General features: G+C 36.9%; 1 protein-coding gene across 2 annotated transcripts in view; it reads right to left on the bottom strand.

Annotated features, from left to right (window-relative positions):
• Window positions 1-24903, bottom strand: part of TMEM154 (transmembrane protein 154) — a 235483-nt gene that overhangs the window by 114570 nt on the left and 96010 nt on the right. For both annotated transcript variants that reach the window (XM_053703745.1, XM_053703744.1), the window contains exons 3-4: window positions 9253-9280; window positions 7222-7304 (exon numbers count right to left, since the gene is read on the bottom strand). In XM_053703745.1, the coding sequence (XP_053559720.1) occupies window positions 7222-7304; window positions 9253-9280 (111 nt within the window). The remainder of the gene's footprint in view (window positions 1-7221; window positions 7305-9252; window positions 9281-24903) is intronic.

Raw genomic sequence — 24903 nt, forward strand, 5'->3', positions numbered from 1 at the left:
AAACAATGTGAAAAAAGTGAGATGAAAATAGAGTCAATTGTAACTATCCAGTATTGAAGTGAAATTAATAAAGTCAGCAGCTGTGGGGTATTTAGAGATGAAGATTTAATATTAGTTTGTTAATTTACATTATTATTACCATCAGCTAACCACTGAATTTGTTTTTACCAATATCACTTTTAAATTGTACATTGTGGATCCACAATTTCCATGAGTCCATGAGCTAGTGACGTATGGGATATACATTCCTACCAGGAGGGGCAAAGTTTCCCAAACCTTAAAATGCCTATAAATACACCCCTCACCACACCCACAATTCAGTTCTGTTTTACAAACTTTGCCTCCCATGAAGTAAGTTTGTGCTAGATTCTACGTTGATATGCGCTTCGCAGCAGGCTGAAGCCCGGTTTTCCTCTCAGAGTGCAGTGAATGTCAGAGGGATGTGAAGAGAGTATTGCCTATTTGAATACAATGGTCTTCCTCTAGGGGATCTATTTCATAGGTTCTCTGTTATCGGTCATAGAGATTTCTTCTCCTACCTCCCTTTTCAGATCGACGATATACTCTTATATACCATTGCCTCTACTGATTCTCGTTTCAGTACTGGTTTGGCTATCTACTATATGTAGATGAGTGTCCTGGGGTAAGTAAGTCTTATTTTTTGTGACACTCTAAGCTATGGTTGGGCACTTTATATGTAAAGTTCTAAATATATGTCTTTAAACTTATATTTGCCATGATTCAGGATAATCAGTATTCCTTCATTCAGACTGTCAGTTTCATTATTTGGGATAATGCATATGAATAAATATTTTTTTCTTACCTTGAAAATTTTCAATTGACTATTTTTCCCTGCGGGCTGTTAGGCTCGCGGGGGCAGAAAATGCTTCATTTTATTGCATCATTCTTGGCGCAAACTTTTTTGGCGCAAAATTTTGTCATTTCCAGCATCGTAGTTGACGCTGGAAGTTGTTTGTAGTTACGTCATTTTTTTGATGCATGTGTATTCAAACGTTTTTTTGCGCCAAAAAATGTGGGCGTCGGTTTCGACGTCAGAGGATGCGGCGTCATACTTGGCGCCAAAAAATATGGGCGTTGTACTTAGCGTCAATAATGTGGGCGTCATACTTGGCGCCAAAAATGTGGGCGTCATACTTGTTCCACTTTTTTCTGACATTATTTAAATCTCACTTTTTTGTTGCTTCTGGTTGCTAGAGGCTTGTTTATTTTGCATTTTTTCCCATTCCTAAAACTGTCATTTAAGGAATTTGATAAATTTTGCTTTATATGTTGTTTTTTTCTATTACATATTGCAAGATATTCAAAACACTGTTCCTGTATCAAGAAATGCTGAGGGATTCCTGTTGACTGATATCAGTCCTACCAAAGCTAAGTTCATTTATTTTAATGTTATGAATGTTTATCTTTAGCTATGGTTTGTAATAAGTTATCATGATAAACTTTTACATGCAGAATCCATTAGTATTTATGCTTTATATATTGCTATTCTTTTTATATCTTATGTACAAGATATACTTAAAAATTTATAAGAATATTTTCTGATTCTATTTTAAAGGTTTTGTCTGACGTCCCGCCTTCTAATAAAATTTTTAGGTCTTTTTCAAACTTCTTTTTTAGTTGATGAAGTTTAAATTGACCAACAACATAATGAATTATACTTCTCTGATGGTGCTTTTTTTCTCATTCAGAATTTTTCTTCATCAGATATTGACACTAACAAATCTACTTTTTTATTCTTTAATAGAGTACATTTGTTTCTTGTTCAAAAGGTGTTGATTATTTTGGATATTGAAATATCTAGTTCTTTTGATTTTAAAGACTAGCTAACATTTAAATTCTGCTTATTTATCTTCTGTGGTTTCTTCAGAGGTTTTTTTCCAGTTCCTGATACTAGGGAATGGAATAGGCTGAGAATTTTCTTTTAGTCCTTCTTTAAGGTTTTTAAATTGTATTCTTTGCCGGCAGTTAGTTTTTAGTTTTGAGGAAAGATTCCCCAAGTTAATGGGGCTATCTCTACTCCTGCTAAATATACTATTATTCTTATAGCAAATAGTATTTATTTTTTTTCCTTCAGATGGTCGTATCTTATTTAAGGAAAATTATTTTCAGGTACTTTTCTTAGACCTGTAATTTATTTGGCTGATGTTGCAATTGCTGCATCTCTCTGGTTGGATACTTTAAGATCAAGTATCGGATTATGATTTGTTTAGCATTGTTAAAAGGACAAAATCTTCTACTTTTTTGAAGTTCAGACTAAGTGCTATTGCATTGTCTTTTTATCTTGCATTTGTTGATTATGCAAGTCCAGTGTGTTGTCTGATCCTTTAACTTGATTAACATGCTAATAATTTCATTTGTGTTGTCATTTTATTAAATATTTTCGCAAATGAGGTTTAATCTATGTCTTTAGCTATTTTAGCTAGAAGAACTTTGTGATTTCAATCTTGGAATGCTAATTTGATTTCTAAAATCCATATTTCTTTTTTTCCAAGATATTCAATTATTTGGTTCATAATTGGATTCAATTATTTAACTGTTACTCTGGGCTTCAAGATTGAGTTCTAAGACTAAAACTTTAAGCTTATATTAGTTTTCTGTTCTTACTAAGGAACGGAATCCTGAATTCTTCCCCAAGTAACATGTTTATAATTGGAAGTTTTTTTCTTCATTCAATTAAGCCTTTTAAAAGTTCAAAGTCAGCTCCCTAAATTTGCATGTAGGTGCGATTCTTATTCCAGCTTGGCTGGTAAGGGGCAGGTTAAGACTTTTTTGAAATTTGTTTGGTTCTATTCGGTCCAAACTTCTTAAACTTTGGGTACAGAATAAGTTTCAGAGTAAAACCGTCTGTGAGAAGTCTTTTTTCTCTATCATATTCCAGCTATTCCAGTTAGACTAACACTTTCCTAAAGTGTGTCTCAGACCTGGAGTTTTCTGCGGTATTTTTTCCAGTTTCATTTTAGGAACTGGGTTTTGGGGTTTTATTCAAGACTATTCATTGTTCCAAAGATAGAAAATCTTTTTGAACTGTCATATAAGTGTACCATCTTTTAGAATGGTGTTTATATGGTCTATTCGGCCTTTTTTTGGTCAGTGATGGCATTATTTGTCTACAATAGATGCAATAGATGCATATCTTCATTTTCTGTTTTCATTCAGATTATTTTTTTTTTATTTTTTTTTTTTTTATTTTAAACAGATTTTATTGAGATTCAAATAGCATACAGTAATAAGATGTTACAGAAAAACCACAAAAACCTTACAAGTGACTTACATTCCACATCAAAGCTTAGTACTTGCATAGGAAGGATTCAAATGTGTAGTAACCTCAAGACATACATGTATACTTCTGTTCATGATACCATATCTAGTTCAAAAGGAATCTCAAGTGGCAAAACAGATAAATGTAATATGTATCACTGTAAACCTGGGTTATCAATTATGAACCCTAAACTGTAACAGGTCAACCAGGTTGCCTCGACTGGTCATGTTTTATTTTAGTTTGGTTTTCTCTTTTTCTTTCCCTTCCTTTAAGAATAAAGGTGGGAGTGGGAAAAAGGGAAAGGGATTCAGAGTGGGGGAGGGGGAGGGGAGAGAAAAACAAAACAAAAAAACATTCAGATTATTTTTATTTTCTGAGATTTTCTTTTTTAGACAAGCATTACCAATTTGTTGTTTTTACTTCTGGTCTAGCGACAGCTCTAAGAATCTTTTCAAGGTTCTCAGTGTTCCTTATTTGGACGGTATTGTGGTACTGGCTCAGTCTTTTCGTTCTGCGGAATCTCATACGATTCAACTTTGTTGTTTCTTCAAGACATGGTTAGAGGATCTTTTTATCAAAAGTTCCTTATTTCCTCACACAAGGGTCACCTTTTTTAGGTTTCCAGATAGATTGTGTCAATGTTTTTGTCTCTAACAGACAAGTGACAAGTTTATTGGGTTCCGTTTGTCGGAACCTTCAGTCTCTATTATTGCCTTCAAGTTGCTATATATGCATGGAAGTTTTAGGTTTCATGGCTGCAGCATTGGATTCGATTCCCTTTGCTCATTTCATAGGAAACCTTTCCAGCTTTTTATGCTGAATAATGGTGCAGGGATTCTAGGATTTCACTTTTTATATCTTTGAATCCTAATGTTTAACTATCTTTGATTCGGTGGTTAAGATCACCATCATTTAGTTCTACAGGTCTCTTCGGTTCTTTTAACCTGGACCATGATCTCTACAGATGCGAGTCTTTTAGGTTGGGAGACTGTCTGAGGATCTCTGTCAGCCCAAGGGGTTTGGAAATCTCAGGAGGCGAGATTACCCTTTGATATTTTGGAACTCCGTGCATTCTCAGAGTTCTTCAGTTTGGTTTCTTTTTGAAGAAGAGACGTTTTTTCAGACAGACAATGTCACAACTGCGGCGTATGTCAATCATCAGGGTGGGACTATCAGTCTTTAGGCTGTGACAGAAGTATCTCGGATATTTGCTTGGGCTAAATCCAGCTCCTATCTAATTTCTGTGGTCTTTTTCCCAGGTATAGACAATTGGGAAGCGGATTATCTCTGTTAATCAAGCTTTACATCCGGGAGAATGGTCTCTTTACCCAGATATGTTTTTCAATTTTTTTCAGATGTGAGGGCTTCCAGAAATAGATCTGATGGCATCTCATCTAAACAAGGAACTTCCCAGAGGCCTATTCAGGTCCTGGGATCCTCAGGCGGAAGTAGTGTATGCATTAACACTTCTTTGGAATTATAAATCTGCATATATTTTTTCATCTCTGGTTCTTCTTTTTAGAGTGATTTTTCTAAATCATCAGAGAGCAATCTTTGGTGTGGCTGGTGGCTCCAGCATGGCCACACAGGTTTTGGTATATGGTTCTTGTTCAGATGTCCAGTTGCCAATCTTGGTTACTTCCATTAAGGCCAGACCTTATATCTTAACATTCGTTTTTTTCATCAGGAATTCAAATTATTAATTTGATGGTATGAAAATTTAACGCTTAGTACTTAGTCATAGAAGTTTCTCTGACTCAGTGATTAATACTATGTTGCAGGCTCGTAAATCTGTGTCTAGTAGGATTTATTATCGAGTTTGGAAGATTTTCATCTCATGATGCTCTTCTTATGAATTCTCTTGGCATTCTTTTAGAATTCCTAGGATTTTATAGTTCTTCATAAGGTTTTGTCTGCATGTTCCTTGAAAGAACAAATCTCTGCTTTTTCTGTGCTGTTTCACAGTAAGAATTGCTAAATCTTTCTGATATTCATTGTTTTGTTCAGGCTTTGGTTCGTATCAAGTCTGTTATTAAGCCAATTTCTCCTCCTTGGAGTCTTATTTTGGTTCTGAAGGCTTTACAGGCTCTTCTGTTTGAGCATATGCTTTCTTTGGACATTAATTACTTTCATGGAAAGTATTGTTCTTTTTAGACATCTCTTCAGCTAGAACAGTTTTTGAATTATCTGCTCCTTCTTGTAAATCTCCTTTTTCTGATTTTTCATCAGGATAAGGTGTTTTTTGCTGTCCTCTTTTCAACTTTTACCTAAAGTTGTGAATTCTTAGTAGAGGGATTATTGTCCTTTCCTTGTGTCCTAATCCTAAGAATTCTTTGGTAAGATTCTTACATTCTTTGGATGTGGTAAGAGTTTTGAAATATTATGTTGAAGCTACTCAGATTTCAGACAGACTTCCAGTCTATTTATCTTTTCTGGTTTTAGGAAGGTCAGAAGGCTTCTGCCTTTTCTTTGACTTCTTGGTTAAAGCTTTTGATTCATCATGCTTATTTGGAGTCGGGTTAATCCCCGCCTCTGAGGATTACGGTTCATTCTACTTGGTCAGTTTCTATTTCCTGGACTTTTAAGAATGAAGCTTCTGTTGTTCAAATTTGCAAAGCAATGACTTGGTCTTCTTTGCATATTTTTACTAAATTCTACCATTTTGATGTTTTCTCTTCTTCAGAAGCAGTTTTTGGTAGAATAGTACTTCAGGCAGTTTCAGTTTGATTCTTCTGCTTATATTTCAGTTTTTTTTTCATTATAAAAATTGAAACTTTTGATTGGGTAGTGGATTAATTTTTTCAGCGGAATTGGCTGTCTTTATTTTATCCCTCCCTCTCTAGTGACTCTTGCGTGGAAGTTCCACATCTTGGGTATCTGCTATCCCATACATCACTAGCTCATGGACTCTTGCTAATTACATGAAAGAAAACATAATTTATGTAAGAACTTACCTGATAAATTCATTTCTTACATATTAGCAAGAGTCCATGATTTTTATGTACAAAGCACAATTATTCCAATTCCTTATATTTGATGCTTTCGCTCCTTTCTTATCACCCCACTTCTTGGCTATTCGTTAAACTGAATTGTGGGTGTGGTGAGGGGTGTATTTATAGGCATTTTAAGGTTTGGGAAACTTTGCCCCTCCTGGTAGGAATGTATATCCCATACGTCAGTAGCTCATGGACTCTTGCTAATATGAAAGAAATGAATTTATCAGGTAAGTTCTTACATAAATTATGTTTTTATCCTTTATTGTAATAAAATGTATGTATTTTACACCACCTGTATTTCACATCACTTATGTGGCAAAACTTATAGTAAGATCTTAGTCACCTTGCCCTGATTGAGGCACTCTGAACACAACCCTCCAATTCCATTCACCCCTGGGCTAGCTAGGTAGTCTTTGTTCAGAGCTATAGGTGGTATTGCCTCTAGACGTTTAGTTTACACCTGATATTTGTACTGCCAATGAGAACCAGTACTGCCTGCTGAATACACTTAATATTGCACAGGGAATTCTAATGGGCCGTACTGCCTGCTTCTTCCAGAATACAGTTAGGGCTAGATTACAAGTGGTGAGCTAACATTTGCGCGGAGACGATATAGGAATATCGTGCCCCCGCTATCTTGTGATCATAGTACAACTTGAAAGTAAATGACAAGTGTAAAATGCGAGCACATTCGCATTTTACACTTGTCGGGTTAGAAAGACTGAAAACCTTGTGTAAAGGGTAGTGAGTTAAAAATAAGTTGCACCAAACAACATAAATACAGTTAAATTACAGTTACACTCATATAAACACTGTCTAATAAAATTATTCACATAAATATTAACAAAAAATAAAATGAGGCATTGGTTGAGAGAACGCTGCAAATATATGTGCCTAGTATATTTTCAGTCAAGAAGTTTGAAAATAAGCTGCCAGAAAAAGTACCATTTTTCAAGTTACTCATCCATTTATCAAGTTCTTCCATCTCAATCTCCATGACAGAAGGTGTGTCCTCTTCAAAAATTGGGCTGTAAACAAATAAAAATATACTCATGATAAAGAATTAAACAGGAGCTGAAGTCACTACAAGAATAAAACATGTATATATTAGCTGTATAGCAGAGCGTATGCTAGTATCATATAGTGCCATGATGAGAGATGCACAAGACAAGTGCTTATACTCTCAATAAATCCTGCCATTATGGCATGAAAAGGGAACCTAAAGGTTACAGTCTTACTTCCATCTTAGTCTGATTAGCAATCAGTGTGGTAACAATTTCTAAAAAGAGCAAAAAAGAAATGAATCAAGAAGGTTTGGAAACCGCACCCATGTCATTAACTTTATGGGGTAGGTTTATCAATGTGCGGGCGGACGTGATCTGCTGTAGCTGCTTCTAAACTTACACAGCCGTAAAGTACGGGGGTAGATAGCAGCATACACTGCTTGGTAAATCTACCCCTATGTCTAGAATTTCACTGAGACAAATAGTATTCTGTTTAATATTGGTAAGAGGATCCTCACACAGTAAGGAAAAATGAAATAGTGCTATGATGTGAAACACACCTGTAATTCTAAATAAAATCTAAGTATTTATTTAAAGGGATATGGAAATCAAAATTTGCCTCCCAATTTTTTTTGGGAGAGTGTTAAGTCTTGGGAAGCCTGTTGTCCCTCCCTCAGCTTCTCTCAGCTCCACCCAAAATACAGCGAACTACAATGAACCCACCTCACTGCACGTCCCACCCATCCTGCGGCAGCTATGCTAACCAATCACCAGTGGGACCCTGTCCACAAGTTCCTCAATTTCATGTACAACCTCTGGGAATAGTTGGGAAGTATGTTTTCATCATTTATATAAAGTGTTTAAAATATATACTTCTGGAATAAAAATGTACCTCTTACTTTTGGTATCCTTTGTTGAAACTTTCTGTGAGAGCATACTGAGGTAGGTTCAGTAGTGTGCACATATTTTGAGCACTATAAGTATAACATTGTTACAAACATTCTTGCAGATGCTGCTGCCATATAGTACTCAAGACACATGCACTTCATTATGCTCTCAATGAAATAAGCTAAGTTTTTACAAAGGATACCAAACGGAATACGTAAATATGCTAATTGCAGTAAATTAGAAAGTTGTTGTTTTTTTTTTTTTGCTGTAGACTTCCATGTCCAGCTAAAGCCTCACAACAGTCCCTACATAACTGGCTTCCTGTGGCGCAAATCAGTCAGGCTCAAGTTTTTAGCACTTTGACGAACGCCAGTTTGCAAGCAGAAATTTGTCAGCAGATTTCTATTTCCTGTCAGATAACCTGACACTTGTAATTGAGACTGAGGGTCCAGATATCAGCTAGGAAAATCAGGAGCACTGGTGGTGAGAGGGCTTTAGTTCATTAATGTAGGATTAGTTCATTGCCACCACATGTGGTTTTCTTTAATATGGCTATTCAGGCAGATACGGGGAAAGGGGTTATAGCTTTGATCAATTTCCTATGAAATCATAATAACAATATTTTAATGAATAATTAATAGAAAACCTTTCCCCAACCTATATTTCCATATGACAATACCAGCTAAATTTGTTTTGTTTCAACAACACAGCATTGAATAGCCTTTTGCTTCTAGAAATAAGCAAAAATAGAATTTTTAGGACCATTTACAGTTACCATAACTGGAGACATTTTTAAGAACTATTTTTTCTTAATTTACTGCCCTACATGAACTGGGGACAGTAAAATAATTAAACGTATCCGTGAATGATATCAGTAAAAACAATACAAATATTTAGGAGATACATAGCAAGTCATGCAATGTAAAGGGAATAGAAGGAGAAAGAAGCAAGAAGATTATGGTAAAAACACGATGTATAGAATACCATAAACAAATCTTGTTCTGTCTTGTAGAACTCAGAAGGGTGGAGGATATAGAAGGGTGAGTGAACACAAAATGTCAGTTCAGCAAAATGATAAATATACCTTCTAATGTCTTCATTTGCCTTTGTTTCTGAAAAATAAGCACAGGATAATTATATTAAAGAGAGAACGTATGGCTAAATAATTCAAGTCTGCACTGATAGCCTCAACTTTAATAAAATAGAAACTTACCTAAGACTATATATAAACTATATTTAGGGTCTTCCTTCTTGACATTTAAGTATTAGGGAAAAGTTAGTCATTTAATTTCAGAAAGTGGAAATGGAGAATCAAGTATCATCTAGATTTATAAACTAATATTTAGTTTTCTTTACAGATATTTGTAGTCTGTAGTAGTACTGATATTTAACCACTTCACTTCAGAGAAAAACTTGCCCAAAGTACCAGAGAATGTTAAGCATTTTTTCTATTAGTGGATGCTTGAATCTTCCCCCAGAAGTTTCAGGTCCACCTAAAACATAAGATAAGAAGCGCTGCTTCTTAACTCATCCGCCACCTCTGAGGTGGCGGATAGCAATCATCCAGATCAGATACGATCGGGATGATTGACACCCCCGGTTTGGCCATGAATGTGCAGGGGGCGGCATTGCACAAGCATTTCACCAGCGTGTGCTGTCGGCATTTAGCAATGTCGGGCGACGGGGGGACATGATCCGCTACATCGAATCATGTCTGTCCAACATATGCTAAATCTACCCCTTTTACTTTTTTGATTTACCAATGAAAGATATATATATATAAAGTAGACAACCCAAGATATTGATCTAGGCCCATTTTGGTATATTTGATGTCACTGTTTGGCTGCCAAATACGATCATATTGTTAACTTTTCTTTGCAAACTTTAGGTTTCTCACTTAAATTATTTACATACAACTACTGCAGTCATCAGACAAATGGTTGTAAAACTTCTCTGGGATCCCCTTGTTCAGAAATAGCAGACATGCATGGCTTTGTCATTGTTTTTGGAAATTAGATGCTGCTAATTGCAGCTGCACACCACACTTCTGAAACGTTTATTTAATTTAATAATTTTCTATTTATGTTCTTTGCTTTTTAGTAGTGTAAGGGTCCCCCTTCATCTTCCTCCTCCACCCCCATCCCCCCTCTACTTACGTCCAAATGGTGTAAGGGGTTAATACTGTGTCTCAGCTTCATTGTTTCTGGAGCTATTACTTTCAAAGATCAATGGCCAAATACTTGTGTACTATGTAATGAGGGAAAATATAGATGTATCCCCCCGTTGTTTGCTCTATCATTTAATCAATATCAGCATGTTAACAGCTGCAGATGAGCACTTGATGTCAACATAATCAGCCATTTTTTTTTATCAACACCACTTTTTTCATTAACATTTTGGTGAAAATGGCCCTAAACGTAACAAGTGTCAGTGCTATTTGGCTGATCACAATCACTAATTATTGATACTCAATGGCACATTTACATGCCCCTTATTTATTTTTTCCGATTTCACAGCACATGGGCAAAACACACTAAATATATCAACCTCCATCTTGAATGACATTGGAAAGGAACATTACCAAATATATATAAATGATTCCTGTTCAATCAATTAAAGTTAAAAATTAAATAAAAAGTAATAAAAAAGAGCAAAATAGATAACCCCAAAAAAAGCACATGCCCACTGATATTGCCATGTTCCATGTTCAAATTCCAAAATACACGCATATCTCTGTGGTTTGGAGCACAACAGCTTAATTACACACATGTCATTTGTTTGTTTTTTAATTACAAAATGGCAATGTAGATGTTTTCAGGAGGTAAAGATTGTGAGCTTATGAGTAATAACGAAGAAGCATTTTAGGATTGTGATCACTGTGAAAAAAACACTGACAGTACAAGCCTAAGTTCAGAGATTATTATATATGGAAAAATAAAATTTATGTTTACCTGATAAATGTCTTTCTTTCCGGACATGGAGAGTCCACGACGTCATTCCAATTACTAGTGGGATATTTACTACTGGCCAACAGAAGGAGGCAAAGAGCACCAAAGCAAAGCTGTTAAGTGTCACTTCCCTTACCCATAACCCCCAGTCATTCAGCCGAAGGGAAATGGAAAAATAAGATAACACAAAGGTGTAGAGGTGCCTGAGGTTTAGGAAATATACTACTGTCTAATCTTAAGGGTGGGGTTGTGGACTCTCCATGTCTGGAAAGAAAGAAATTTATCAGGTAAGCATACATTTTATTTTATTTCCTAAGACATGGAGAGTCCACAACATCATTCCAATTACTAGTGGGAACCAATACCCAAGCTAGACGACACGGGATGAACAAGGAGGGAGAACAAGACAGGCAGACCTAAACAGAAGGCACCACCACTTGAAGAACCTTTCTCCCAAAAGAGGCCTCAGCCGAGGCAAAAGTATAAAATTTGGAAAATTTGGAAAAAGTATGCAGAGAGGACCATGTTGCAGCCTTGCAAATCTGTTCCACAGAAGCTTAATTTTTGAAAGCCCAAGAAGAGAAGACAGCCCAAGTGGAATGAGCAGTAATTCTCTCAGGGGGATGCTGTCCAGCAGTCTCATATGCAAAACGAATCATATTTCTCAACCAGAGGGAAAGAAAAGTAGAAGTAGCCTTCTGACCCTTACGCTTTCCTGAGAAACAAACAAACAGGGCAGAAGACTGGCACAAAAATCCTTAATAGCCTGTAGGTAGAATTTTAGAGCGCGCACAACATCCAAATTGTGCAACAGATGTTCCTTATGAGAAGAAGGATTAGGACAGAGAGAAGGAACAACAATTTTGTGATGAATATTTCTATCCAAAACCACTTTAGGGAGAAACCCCAACTTAGTGCGAAGAACCGCCTTATCTGCATAAAAAATAAGGTAAGGTGAATCGCACTGCAAAGTCGAGAGTTCAGAAACTCTCTGAGCAGAAGAAATAGCAATAAGAAACAAAACCTTCCAAGATAACAGCTTAATATCTATGGAATGCATTGGCTCAAACGGAGCCTGCTGCAAAACACTAAGAACTAGGTTAAGGCTCCAAGGAGAAGCAACCGGTTTAAACACAGGCCTGATTCTGACCAGGGCCTGACAAAAAGATTGAACATCTGGCACATCCGCCAGACGCTTATGTAAAAGAATAGATTAGGCAGAAATCTGACCATTAAGAGAACTGACTGACAACCCTTTCTCCAGGGCTTCCTGGAGAAAAGACAACATTTTAGGAATCCTGACCCTACTCCAAGAGTAGCCCTTTGATTCACACCAATAAAAGTATTTACACCATACCTTATGGTAAATTTTATGAGTAACAGGCTTGCAAACCTGGAGCATGGTATCAATAACCGATTCAGAAAACTCACACTTAGCCAAAACTCAGCGTTCAATCTCCAAGCAGTCAGCTTCAGAGAAACGAGATTTGGATGGAGGAAAGGACCCTGAGTTAGAAGGTCCTTCCTCAGAGGTAACCTCCAAGGAGGAAGAGATGACATCTTCACAAGGTTTAGAATTACATATGCTCTCTCCTGTTTGATACAAGCAATAACTTGTGAAAGGAGCGTGAACGGAGGAAACAGGTATGCTAGACTGAATTCCCAAGGGACCGCCAGAGCATCTATCAGAGCGGCCTGCAGATCTCTTGACCTTGAACCGTACCTTGGAAGCTTAGCGTTCTGACGAGACGCCATCAGATCTAACTCCGGCACCCCCCACTTGGGGGTTAGCCTGGAGAACACCTCCAGGTGGAGAGCCCACTCCCCGGGATGCAATGTCTGTCTGCTCAGAAAATCCTTCAATGTGAATGAGATATCAGCACAAGTGACTGGATAGTGCACAAGTGACAGGGTATAACAGGGTATAACTGCAATACCCCTAAATAGATAATAACAAACTTGTTATTATGCTCAGAAAATCTGCCTAGGTGTCCACTCCTGAAATGTGGATAGCAGATAGAAAACAATTGTGAGCTTCTACCCACTGAAAAATCTGTGCCACCTTCTTCATGGCTAAGGAACTCAGAGTTCCCTCCTGGTTGTTTATGTAAGTCACTGAGGTGATGTTGTCCAATTGAAACCTGATAAACCGGGCTAAGGACAATTCAGGCCAAGCCATCAGAGCATTGTAGATCGCTCTCAACTCCAAAATGATTATGGGGAGAACAGACTCCTCCCAAGTCCATAGACCCTGAGCCCTTAACGAGTCCCATACTGCTCCCCAGCCTAGAAGGCTGGCATCCGTGGTCACAATCACCAAGGAAGGTCTCCAGAAGCATGTGCATGAGACAGATGATCCTGAGAAATCCACCACGAGAGACAATCTTTTTTAAACTGGTCCAGATATATCCTATGAGACAGATTTGAATGATCTCTGTTCCATTGTCTGAGCATACATAATAGCAGAGCTCTCAAATGGAATCGAACAAAGGGAATGATGTCCATAGAAGCGACCATCAGACCAATTACCTCCATACACTGAGCCACTGATGGCCGAAAAGTAGACTGTAGAGAGAGGCAAGAGGAGAAAAGCTTGGATTTTCTGACCTCCGTCAGAAAAATCGTCATAGATAGGGAATCTATGATGGTCCCTAAGAAACACACTCTTGTAGCTGGAACAAGGGAACTCTTCTCCAGATACAGTTTCAATCCGTGGGAACGTAGAAAATACAACAAGATCTCTGTATGAGAGTTTGCTTGTTAAAAAGATGGCGCCTGAAGCAATATGTCATCCAGATAAGGTGCCACCGCAATTCCCTGAGACATAACAACTGCCAAGAGAGCCCCAGAACCTTTGAGAAAATTCTGGGAGCTGTGGCAAGGCCAAATGGAAGAGCAATAAACTGAAAGTGCATGCCTAGAAAAGCAAATCTCAGGAACTGGTGATGATCCCTGTGGCTAGGAACATGAAGATATGCGTCCTTCAGGTCTATGGTCGTCATGAACTGACCTTCTTGGACCAAGGGAAGAATGGAACGAATGGTTTCCATTTTGAAGGACGGAACCCTGAGAAACTTGTTGAGATTCTTTAGGTCTAAAATGGGTCAGAAAGTTCCCTCTTATTTGGGAACCACAAACAGGTTTGAATAAAAACCCAGACATTCTTCTCTTACTGGAACTGGAACAATCACTCCCAGGGAGAAAAGGTCCTGAACACACTGTAAGAATGCCTCTCTTTTTATCTGATTGGCAGATAACCTTGAGAGAAGAAATCTGCCCTTGGGAGTGCGAGATTTAAATTCTATTTCGTAACCCTGAGATACTATGTCCACAGCCCAAGGATCTGGGACATCTCATATCCATGCTTGACAAAAAAGGGAAAGTCTGCCCCCCACCTGATCCAATCCCGGACCGGGTGCAGATCCTTCATGCTGACTTAGTCTCAGCTGAGGGTTTCTTTAATTGCTTCCCGTTGTTCCAAGACTGATTGAGTCTCCAAGAAGACTTGGACTGCTCCTGCTTACGAAAGGAATGAAAATTACTTTGACATCCTTTAGGTCTATTCTTCTTGTCTTGTGGCAGAAAGGACCCCTTTCCATCTGTAATTTCAGAAATTACTTCTGCCAGACCAGGACCAAACAAGATCTTACCTTTATAAGGTAGCAAAATAAGCTTGGACTTGAAGGTTACATCAGCTGACCAAGATTTTAGCCACAGAGCCCTATGTGAAGCCAGACATCTTGGTTCCCAGTCTAATAACTTGCATGTTAGCATCAGCGATAAAGGAGTTGGCTAGTTTGAGAGCCTTAATCCTATCTTGTATCTCCTCCAACGGAGTCTCTTCTAAAATCAATTCAGACAAAGCATTGCGAAAAATAAGATGCTGCACTTGCTACTGTGGCAATACAAACTGCAGGTTGCCATTGAAGACCTTGTTGAACATACATCTTCTTCAAATAAGCCTCCAGCTTTTTGTCCATGGGATCCTTAAAGGAACAGCTATCTTCAATAGGGATCGTATTTCTCTTAGCCAGGGTAGAAATAGCCTCTTCTACATTAGGCACCGTGCGCCATGAATCTCTAATGGAGTCGGCAACCGGAAACATCTTTATAAAGATGGGAGATGGGGAGAAAGGTATCCCTAGCTTCTCCCATTCCTGTGTAATAATCTCGATCACACGGTCTGGAACAGGAAACACTTCCACAGAGGAAGGAACATCATAGTATTTGTTAAGCTTACTAGATTTCTTAGGGTTGACAGTGACAGGAGAGTCGGAGTCGTCCAAAGTAGCCAGTAATTCAAGCTTTAATCTGAAGTTTACTTCTTCACCATCAGACAAAGGAATTATACTGTCCGAATCTGAGATTTCCCTCTCAGAAGCTACTGAGGTATCCTCCTCATCAGACTTATGAAATTTTTTTAGATTTCCTCTTGCGCTTCCCCATCATGGGAAAAGCAGATAAAGCCGCTAATACCGCAGAGGATATCTGTGCAGCAAAATCTGATGTCAAATAAACTCCTCCAGGAGAATGAGAGGAACTGCAGGGCACTGTATGTGAAACCGTGTAGGCCTGGGACGTTAGAGGAGAAAGCTGTGGCATTGCCTGAACAGCATCATCATGAGAGACATTAGGCTCAGAAACAAAATATTTATCTTTATATTTCAAAGTCTTTTCTAAACATGAAGAACAAAATTGCATAGGTAACACAATTTGGGCCTCAAGACACAATAAACATTTATCTATAGGAGCAGACTCCTGTTCCATGTCCATAGGTAAAATAATTCCCAATAATTAAAGGAATGACTGATATATGAAAATGACACTGTCACTTTAAGAGAAAAAAAACTTTTAATCTCCTCAGAGCAATATTCAAAACAAATAAAAAGGTGCCTCTGCACCTCAGGCAGACTGAGGTGCCCTACCTTAACCTTCAATTTCCAAATTGTTAGGCAAGCACCTGAACATCGATCGAAAAAACGATCCGACACCAAGAAGCTTTCCAAAATGACGCTGCTCCGCTTAGGAACTCAGTCGGGTGAGGGAGGGGTCACATGACCGGCAGAAAAAGAAACTGCGCAGCAATAACTAAAAGCACGCATTTCTAGCAGCAACTGCCTAGTAAAAACTTGATACCTAATTAATAAAAGTCCCAATAAACTGAAACTTATATATAAAAAGCCTCAGAGAAAACATCCCATAACCGCATGGAAAGTTAACCCCTTAGTCTCCACACACACATAAAGTGCCTGCACCCTGCCCAAATAAATCCTTCCTAAAGGATTATGTCCCAATAATTACTGCAGGAAAATCTTCTCAAGTGCAAGTCTCCAATACCTAGAAGACAAAAGCACTTACCTGCAAATCCAGCTGTCAGGCAGGAAGACAGAGACCTGCAGAAAAAGAAAGAACAGAGTAACCAACTCTGGCTTTCTATATCAAGGGCTGCAGATATGTTAGAAAACCAAGCAAGGACTACCTCACAACTTTCTAACTGCTTAAAAGCCACCACTACTCTTACTCAAGAGATTGACGTGGACACAGCTAAACCCAAATCTTGCTTGCAGGGAAAAGTACCAGAGAAAGGAATCCATTCTTCAGACACCGAACTTCACCTCCTCCATTGACAGAGGCACAGAGAAGGACTGGGGGTTATGGGTAATGGAAGTAACACTTAACAGCTTTGCTGTGGTGCTCTTTGCCTCCTTCTGCTGGCCAGCAGTGAATAACGCACTAGTTATTGGAATGACGTTGCGGACTCTCCATGTCTTAGGAAAGAAATAAGCTCAAGATATCGAACAACAGATGTGCGTTATTCTTTGTGCAAGGTCATGCAAAATATGACGGACATCTGGTATTATTAGTGTAATAACTGTATAACTGGTACATCAAATGTTGCAACAGTAAGGAAAGCTGAACCCTTCTGATTAAACTAGTTTCCAAGAGATGATATCAAACTACTCAAACCCCAAGGACTGTACACAAAGATCAAAGGCTACCATCCCATGTAGATAAGACAGTTGAGATCTGCTCTCCTGCCTGAGGACAGAAAACCAAATGTCATAAAGTTTCAAAGAACACAGGACAGGAAAATAGGGTCACAAATCTTCAGCAGGGCCAGATTGGGAATAAAAAAACAGCCCTGCAAAAATATGAAGACCAGACATATTTTCCATTGAGTCAGTAGAATGCACATGCCCCATTTTTCTCATTAGGGATTACTGGGATACTACTTCCCAAACTATTTTTCAGAATTAAATTATATTACTTTATATTAAATACAAGTGCCAGTTTGCTGTTATATAGACACCTTATAACCCAATTGCATCGATTAATTACTCCTTATCTGATATTGTGGTAGGCCAATCTGGCCTTGGGACTCAGATAAGGTCTGTCCTGGTATGGATAACAGAGGCCAGATGGAGTTAGGAAAACTAATTTCCTGGACAACAGCAAAGGCAGTTGACTCAACAGAGGGATTGTTATAAACCAGACGATAAATGGATTTGATTAGCTGGGACTGTCTTCATGGTGTGGCTGTTTGGCTATAAATATGTTTTGAGAAGCATCTTGGGAGGAAAAAGAAAGGACAAATAACTCAAAGGTAAAGAGCTTCCTTTGCATACATTCACCCACAGGCATTAGCTTAGAATAGGTATATTAGAATAAAGCCTTGTATGTTAGACGCTTCTCTCAGCACTCATGTATAGATGTGTAATTTAATAAATTCATGCTTTTTCATAAGACTGGTGTAAGTATCATTCTTTAAATAAGGTAAATGGAATATAAGGAAAAGCCTGACAGGTTGTAGTCAAAATCCCAGTATTTATAAAAGGGGCCTTTTTCAGAATAAGTGAATGGTTAAATATTTTAACCAAAGCATCTTAAAGTGAGTGAATCTTTTATATGTCTCCCTATACTTTGAGTTATGTGTTGTAATTAAGAGCAATACTAAGTATTACTGTGCCATGCTGCATTTACTGCAGACTGGGTGCCTGAGCGTGTTGCTGCTGGTAAGGCCATTGTCAGGAGGTGCGCTGTTGCTGGAGGATCTGATAATGTCAGAGCCAGGGGATGCACTAAGTAATGTCGGCTTAGTGTGGCCATCTCTCTGGATGCCCTGCTGTGTGCATTATTTGCTGTCTTTATTTGTCTATACACTATCCTTAACACTTTTTATATACTGGCTACATAGAAGTGATCTTGGTCTTGTTCCTGGTGCTAAGCCTAAATGTGAAGTTTTAAGAGGACATATCCTTCCAGTCAGCACTTCATATGGAAACTGAAGCATTCTTCTTACTGGTCTGTTACATAGATCTTGACCCTGGAAAAATTTCTGGATTACTCTTACTGCCTACACCTTCTGCTAAGATCTCCTATCTGAGGATTGATTTAGTGTTTATTGAATTGTGGAACTGTACCCTGACCTCCGGGCCCTCTGGTTTGAAACCTGGTTTCTGACAGCTCTTCTGGCTTTGACTCCTGGCTTGTTTACAGATTACTCTACAGTTAACCTGATGACTGTTGTTGCTCATTCTCTGCACTACTGGATCCTGACAATAAACCAGGTAATTTGCCTATTACCTTTATAAATCTGTAATAAACCAGTATTATTAATAGTATAGAACAAAACTACATGAAGAACTGTGCTACTTGCACACCATCAGCTTAGCGCTCGAGCGATATCCAACATGAATTGTATGCACCCCCCATTTTAAAAGTTCATTATGTTAGGGATTTAGCGCACCCAGGCTATTCCTAATGTAGTTGTTAACACACTCTAGACTATCGCTTGAGTGATAAAAAATAACTGGATCTGTAATATGAGCTTTAAAAAAAAAAAAGCGATATTGATTGTACTTGAGCAAAGTTAACTCACAAATGTGCTATTCTTAAAATCCATTTATAATCTAGGCAAATGTGTATTAACTCATGCATTCTGGACTACTTAAAAGTCTGTGTGGTTGTGCTGATTTTAGTCCGGCTTTTTTCATCACTTACTTACATTACAGATATTGCTACTATTTATTATTTATTTATTGCAGAAAAATGCATTTGAAACTTTGAAAGTTTAACCAAAAAGCGAACTAAATATCTTCGTAACATGAAGTTATAAGCTGTTTGTAGTGAATAAAATTAGCACAATCTAAGTAATGCAACATATCTAGTGGTGTACCCACTAACAATGTTTTATGGTCAGGTATTAAATAGAATCATTTGTTAGTATCCTGATTATTGTCACTAAATTAGCACTTACTTGTGTTTTGCAGGTAACTAATTATGTTTGATGAATCACTTGAGCAAAGAAATAAAAAGAAAGTAATAAATGGATAGTTTTCAAGGGTTATCTTTGCCAGATGACCAGGCTCATAATACATCTTGTCACAATCATTTATTTGCCTGGCAAGTGATGTTGTGCTGAATACTAATGCCATAAAATGACCCTTCTGTGACTGTCTGGGCTGAATGATCAAATCTCTGATTTTAATTTGGATGTAGAGTAAATTAATTACATACATAATAGCTTTCAGTTACTTTTATGGTAATCAAACTTTCATTAGCAATCCTTGTACAAAAAATGATATTATAAAGTATATACCAATATTTCATGTTTATTGATAATGATGTGTTTGTATATAGAAATTAGTATTTTTACATCGATTTACCTATTTTTTTGTGTCATTTAAGTCGTTCTTTCTGTATTTGCAGGAATTAAACAGGGGTCAGGATTTGGTTGGAGCCAAGTCAGACATTGAGGTCTCACACTTCAATCTTCATTGGTTAGTCACTTAACTCAGTTAGCGGTGGTAGCAATATAGGATTAATTGTAATGGGGTTCACTTCCAGGTAGTTAGCAATTAACAGAGTTTTAAAATAATAATGGCTTATGATGGTTAAAATACTTTTCATTTTTGTCCAAAAATAGTGTATTGTGTACTGCACCATTTGTTAGTAGCAGCTGAAGACAATACAGAAAAATGCCTGCCTTATGTGTTACGAATAGTTATGGAGGGTGCTACTACATTGCTCTGTGTGTGTTACATTTAGCAACTGGTGTAAAATCAATGCTTTGCAATTTTTACTGGGAACCATGATGGTATAAAAAGGCTGCTTTGTGTTTGCTACTGGTCAAATCAATGCTATGTGTGTTATAGGTAACCAAGGGCCAGATAACGAGTGGGACGCTAACAGTTGCGTGTAAGCGATATAGGGTTTATCATGGCTGTTTGTGCACATTGGAAGTACCATGTGTATTAGAAGTTGAAAGTAAACACATTCGCTCGAGTGCAATTGAATTTAACGCAATTCCTATATATTTATATATATATATCTATACTTATATATAGTCATCTATATATATATATATATATATATATATATATATATATATATATATATATATATATATATATATATATATATATAAGTATAGATATTTTGTACCAAAAAACATCAGATATATGTAGAAATATGTATTTATGAATAAATAGAACAAATTCTGCTATATGAAGAATATTAAAACGTGCAATATTAATATTTTCATGTCGGATTAGCGCACTTGTGAAAATGCGATTGGGTATACATACGAGTGGGGAGTTAGGTTTTTTCCACTTTCAAGCACCATTGAAGTCTATGAGAGAATATGTTAGCTCAATCGCTATATTGTAACTTTGGCTTTTTGTGCGCATCGTGTTAGGGCGTGAGCAAAAGCTTTTTACTTTCAATTTGTAATACCTGTGGTATCCCACACATGCAAAAAGCAGAAGTTGAGCAAAGTTAGCACAAGAGCGGGAGCAATAAATAGCGCCCCACTTGTAATCTATCCCCACATTGGTAAAAATCATTAATTTGTCAGTTAGCTGTAGCCAAGTGGATAACATCACTGTGAAAAATATGTATTGTGGAAAAAAGGGTGAAGCCTAAGGTAGAGCTTCAGGAAGGGACCATTGTATGATCCCACCTACCCACAGTGCCCAGTCACCCACATGAAGTATTTTGTTGTGGTGGGCAGATAAAAATAATACAATTCTGAATCATGAAAGTTTAATTGTGATGTTCCTGTCCCTTTAAGCAAATATATTGATATCAAAAGATTATACAATATACAAAAGACTCATCAAAGGTATTTTCACTATATAAGGATCTCATTTTTATGAGGAAAAAGTTTGGGAACGTGTGAAAACCTGTGGCCTATATATATACTGCATAAAATTAGGAGTTACATATAGTTCTAAAAATTTGAGTACAAATATAGATTTTTTTTAATAGTATTTGAAACTAACAAACAATATTTCACCATAATGGGCAAGATTGCAAGTGAAGCGCTAATTAATGCACCTGCTCGAGCATTTATTGTGCTAGAATGAAACAGTAAGCGCAAAAAAGCCGAACTTACAATATTGCATGCGCGTTCAAGTATTCCCCAAAGAAATCAATGGATAAAAAACCTGATCGCATATGTGGGCTAACCCGACATGCAAATATGAATATTTCACATTCCAATGTTCTTCACATAGAATAATATGTTCTATTTATTCATAAATAAATATTTCAATATATATATTTGATGGTTTTGTGGTACAATATATATTTATACCTAAATATATATACATGATTATATATAGGTATAGATATATACAGATATATAGAGGAATATCTATTTAGAAATACATATAACATATTCTGCTATGTGCAGAAGATTGGAATATGAAATATTTACAGTAAATACACAGTAAAACACTTTATTAAAAATTAATATTGCATACGTATGATTTTACATGTTTTCATCTACTTAAGGGCAAAGGGTTCCAATGCCCTTCTATATATATCTATATACTGTATGTGTACATATGTATGTATTTGTTTATATGTGTATAGGTCTGTAAATACATATATACACATATAAATACATACATACATACATATGTACAGATATAAATACATAAATACACATATAAATACATATGTACACATATAAATACATATATACACATATAAATACATATATAAACATATAAATACATATATACACATATAAATACATAAATACATATGTACACCTATAAATACATATATACACATATAAATACATATGTACACATATATAGACATATCTACACATTCATATACATCTTCAGAAATGTATCTGTATGTATCTCTATGTTAAAGCCCTTTGTCTGCCTTTTTTTTCTAACACCTGAGATCTCATATCTTTGAGCCTTTATGACTTTTGTGTGCAATATTTTTTTTATTTTTTTTATTCGACGGTGCTATTATGCGTGTAATTGTGCTTTGTAATGTATTTTTTATGTGTTTTGTGCAACTTTTTAGTTTGGCAAAACAGTTAAAGGGACATGAAACCCAAAATTTTTCTTTCATGATTTAGGAAAAACATACAATTTTAAACAACTTGCCAGTTTACTTTTATTATTAAATTTGCTTCATTCTCTTGGTATCATTTGTTGAAGGAGCAGCAATGAACTACTGGTTTCTAATTGAACACATGGGTGACCCAATGACAATCTGTACATATATGCAGCCACCAATCAGCAGCTAGAACCTAGGTTCTTTGCTGCTCCTGAGCTTACCTAGATAAACCTTTTCAGCAAAGGATAACAAGAGAAGGAAGCAATTTAAATAGTAGAAGTAAATTGGAAAGTTGTTTAAAATGGTATGCTCTGTCTAAAACATAAATGTCTAATTGTGGCTTTACTGTCCATTTAACCAGTGCTCTGAAGTCGTGGTAATTATTCTAGTATAAATTGCGATTGTGCTAAAGCGATCACGTTTACTTTCAACTCGTAATACCAGTGGAAAGCCCTATGAGCACAAACCCCCGCGATAAACCCCACTAGCAAACAAATATTTGTGCTCAACTTTTAATCTGGCCCTGTTTTTTTAGAGAATTGAAGACTACTATCCACTTTTTAATGAGTAAGTGTACATTTTTGTAACATCATATATTATCTATTATACACAAGTACACTCTCACGTCGACTGTCTACACCCTAACCTCTCCCTCATTGCTACTAATTGCCATGAAGTTAGGTAGAAGGAGGACGCCCCAAAAGCCTCTTCTCCAGCATCACCTTTGTACAGGGTGCAGAGTATAAAGGAATGTAGGATGTGGCAGGCTGAGAGTGATACACAATGAATATGAAGGTTGAGAGGATGTGAGGGGACAAAAAAAGAAATTAGGCGTAAAGTACAGAAAGAATGAATGGGTGTAGGCAAGGAATAATTTAGTCACTTCTTTTCAAACCACAGATGTGTAGATAAGCTGGAATTGAAGTATTCTATAACTACAAATGTGGAAGTAGCATAAAACAATATAATACTGGTTTATGTACAATACTGTATAGTACTGGAATTAAAACATGAATAATTTGCATTTAACTAGCTAAATAGTTTTTATACAAGTGAATGATTTCTAGTGGTGGTTTGAGAAATTTTGGTTAGTGGGGGTTCTCCCAAACTCTACACTTCCAAACCCATAGAAGATGAGGATTCAAGTCGGGTGCAAGTGTGCATTCCCTTTACAGAAACAACATGCACCAAAAGACCTAAACCTTACTACAAATGGGAAGTGACCTTTTTCTTAAAGGGGCATTAATAACTGTATTATTACCGTACATATTCACAATGTGTAGAATGTCTTATGGTAAGCATAAGAGGTATCTTTTGCAATACAGCAATTTTGTTTGTTTCTTCAAGAGAACGTTTTACCCTGCTACTTTATCAGGAATGATTCAATCACTAGTCTTTGTGACTTTTTGTTCTACATATGAAGCTGAATAAGCGATATGTAATACTACTAATGAGAGCTACAATACAAGGATCAAAAATTGTCTTCACACATATTTAAATAGAGGACGCTCTTACCTTGTATGTATGTGTGTATTATTTTTTGTCTTGGTTCTATGAATTAATCTGTTAGCGCTGGTTTAACCATTGATAAAATCTTTGAGTAATAAGTATCAATCTTGTGTCTTAACTTTTGTGCTTAGAGAGGTGTAACATTTACTATCATTTGGCTAGATTACGAGTTGTGCGTTAAGGTAAAAAAGCAGCGTTAACAGGTCCTAACGCTGCTTTTTTACGCCCGCTGGTATTACGAGTCTTGTAGGTATAGGTGTACCGCACCAACTTATGTAAATTTCATAAAGGCTTTTTTCTATGGGACTTCCATAGCGCCGGTATTATGAGTTTTTCCTGGGAGGCAAAAAAGTGAGCGGTACAGCCTCTACCGACAAGATTCCTAACGCATTTCAAAGTCAGTAGTTATGATTTTACGTTACAAAGCTGTAGCATAAAACTCATAACTAAAGTGCTAAAAAGTACACTAACACCCATAAACTACCTCTTAACCCCTAAACCGAGGCCCTCCCTCATCGCAAACACTAAAATAAAATTATTAACCCCTAATCTGCCGCTCCGGACATCCACTATAATAAACATATTAACCCCTAAACCGCCGCACTCCGACCTCGCAAACACTAGTTAAATATTATTAACCCCTAATATGCTGCCCCCAACATTGCCGCCACCTACATTATACTTATTAACCCCTAATCTGCCGTCCCCAACGTTGCCGCCACTATTCTAAATGTATTAACTCTTTAAACCTAACCCTAAGCCTAACAGCCCCTAACTTAAATATAATTTAAATCAATCTAAATACAAATTACTATCATTAACTAAATTATTCCTATTTAAAATTAAATACTTACCTATAAAATAAACCCTAAGCTAGCTACAATATAACTAACAGTTACATTGTAGCTAGC

Source organism: Bombina bombina, chromosome 2 (assembly GCF_027579735.1).
Source record: "Bombina bombina isolate aBomBom1 chromosome 2, aBomBom1.pri, whole genome shotgun sequence".
Lineage (NCBI taxonomy): Eukaryota > Metazoa > Chordata > Amphibia > Anura > Bombinatoridae > Bombina > Bombina bombina.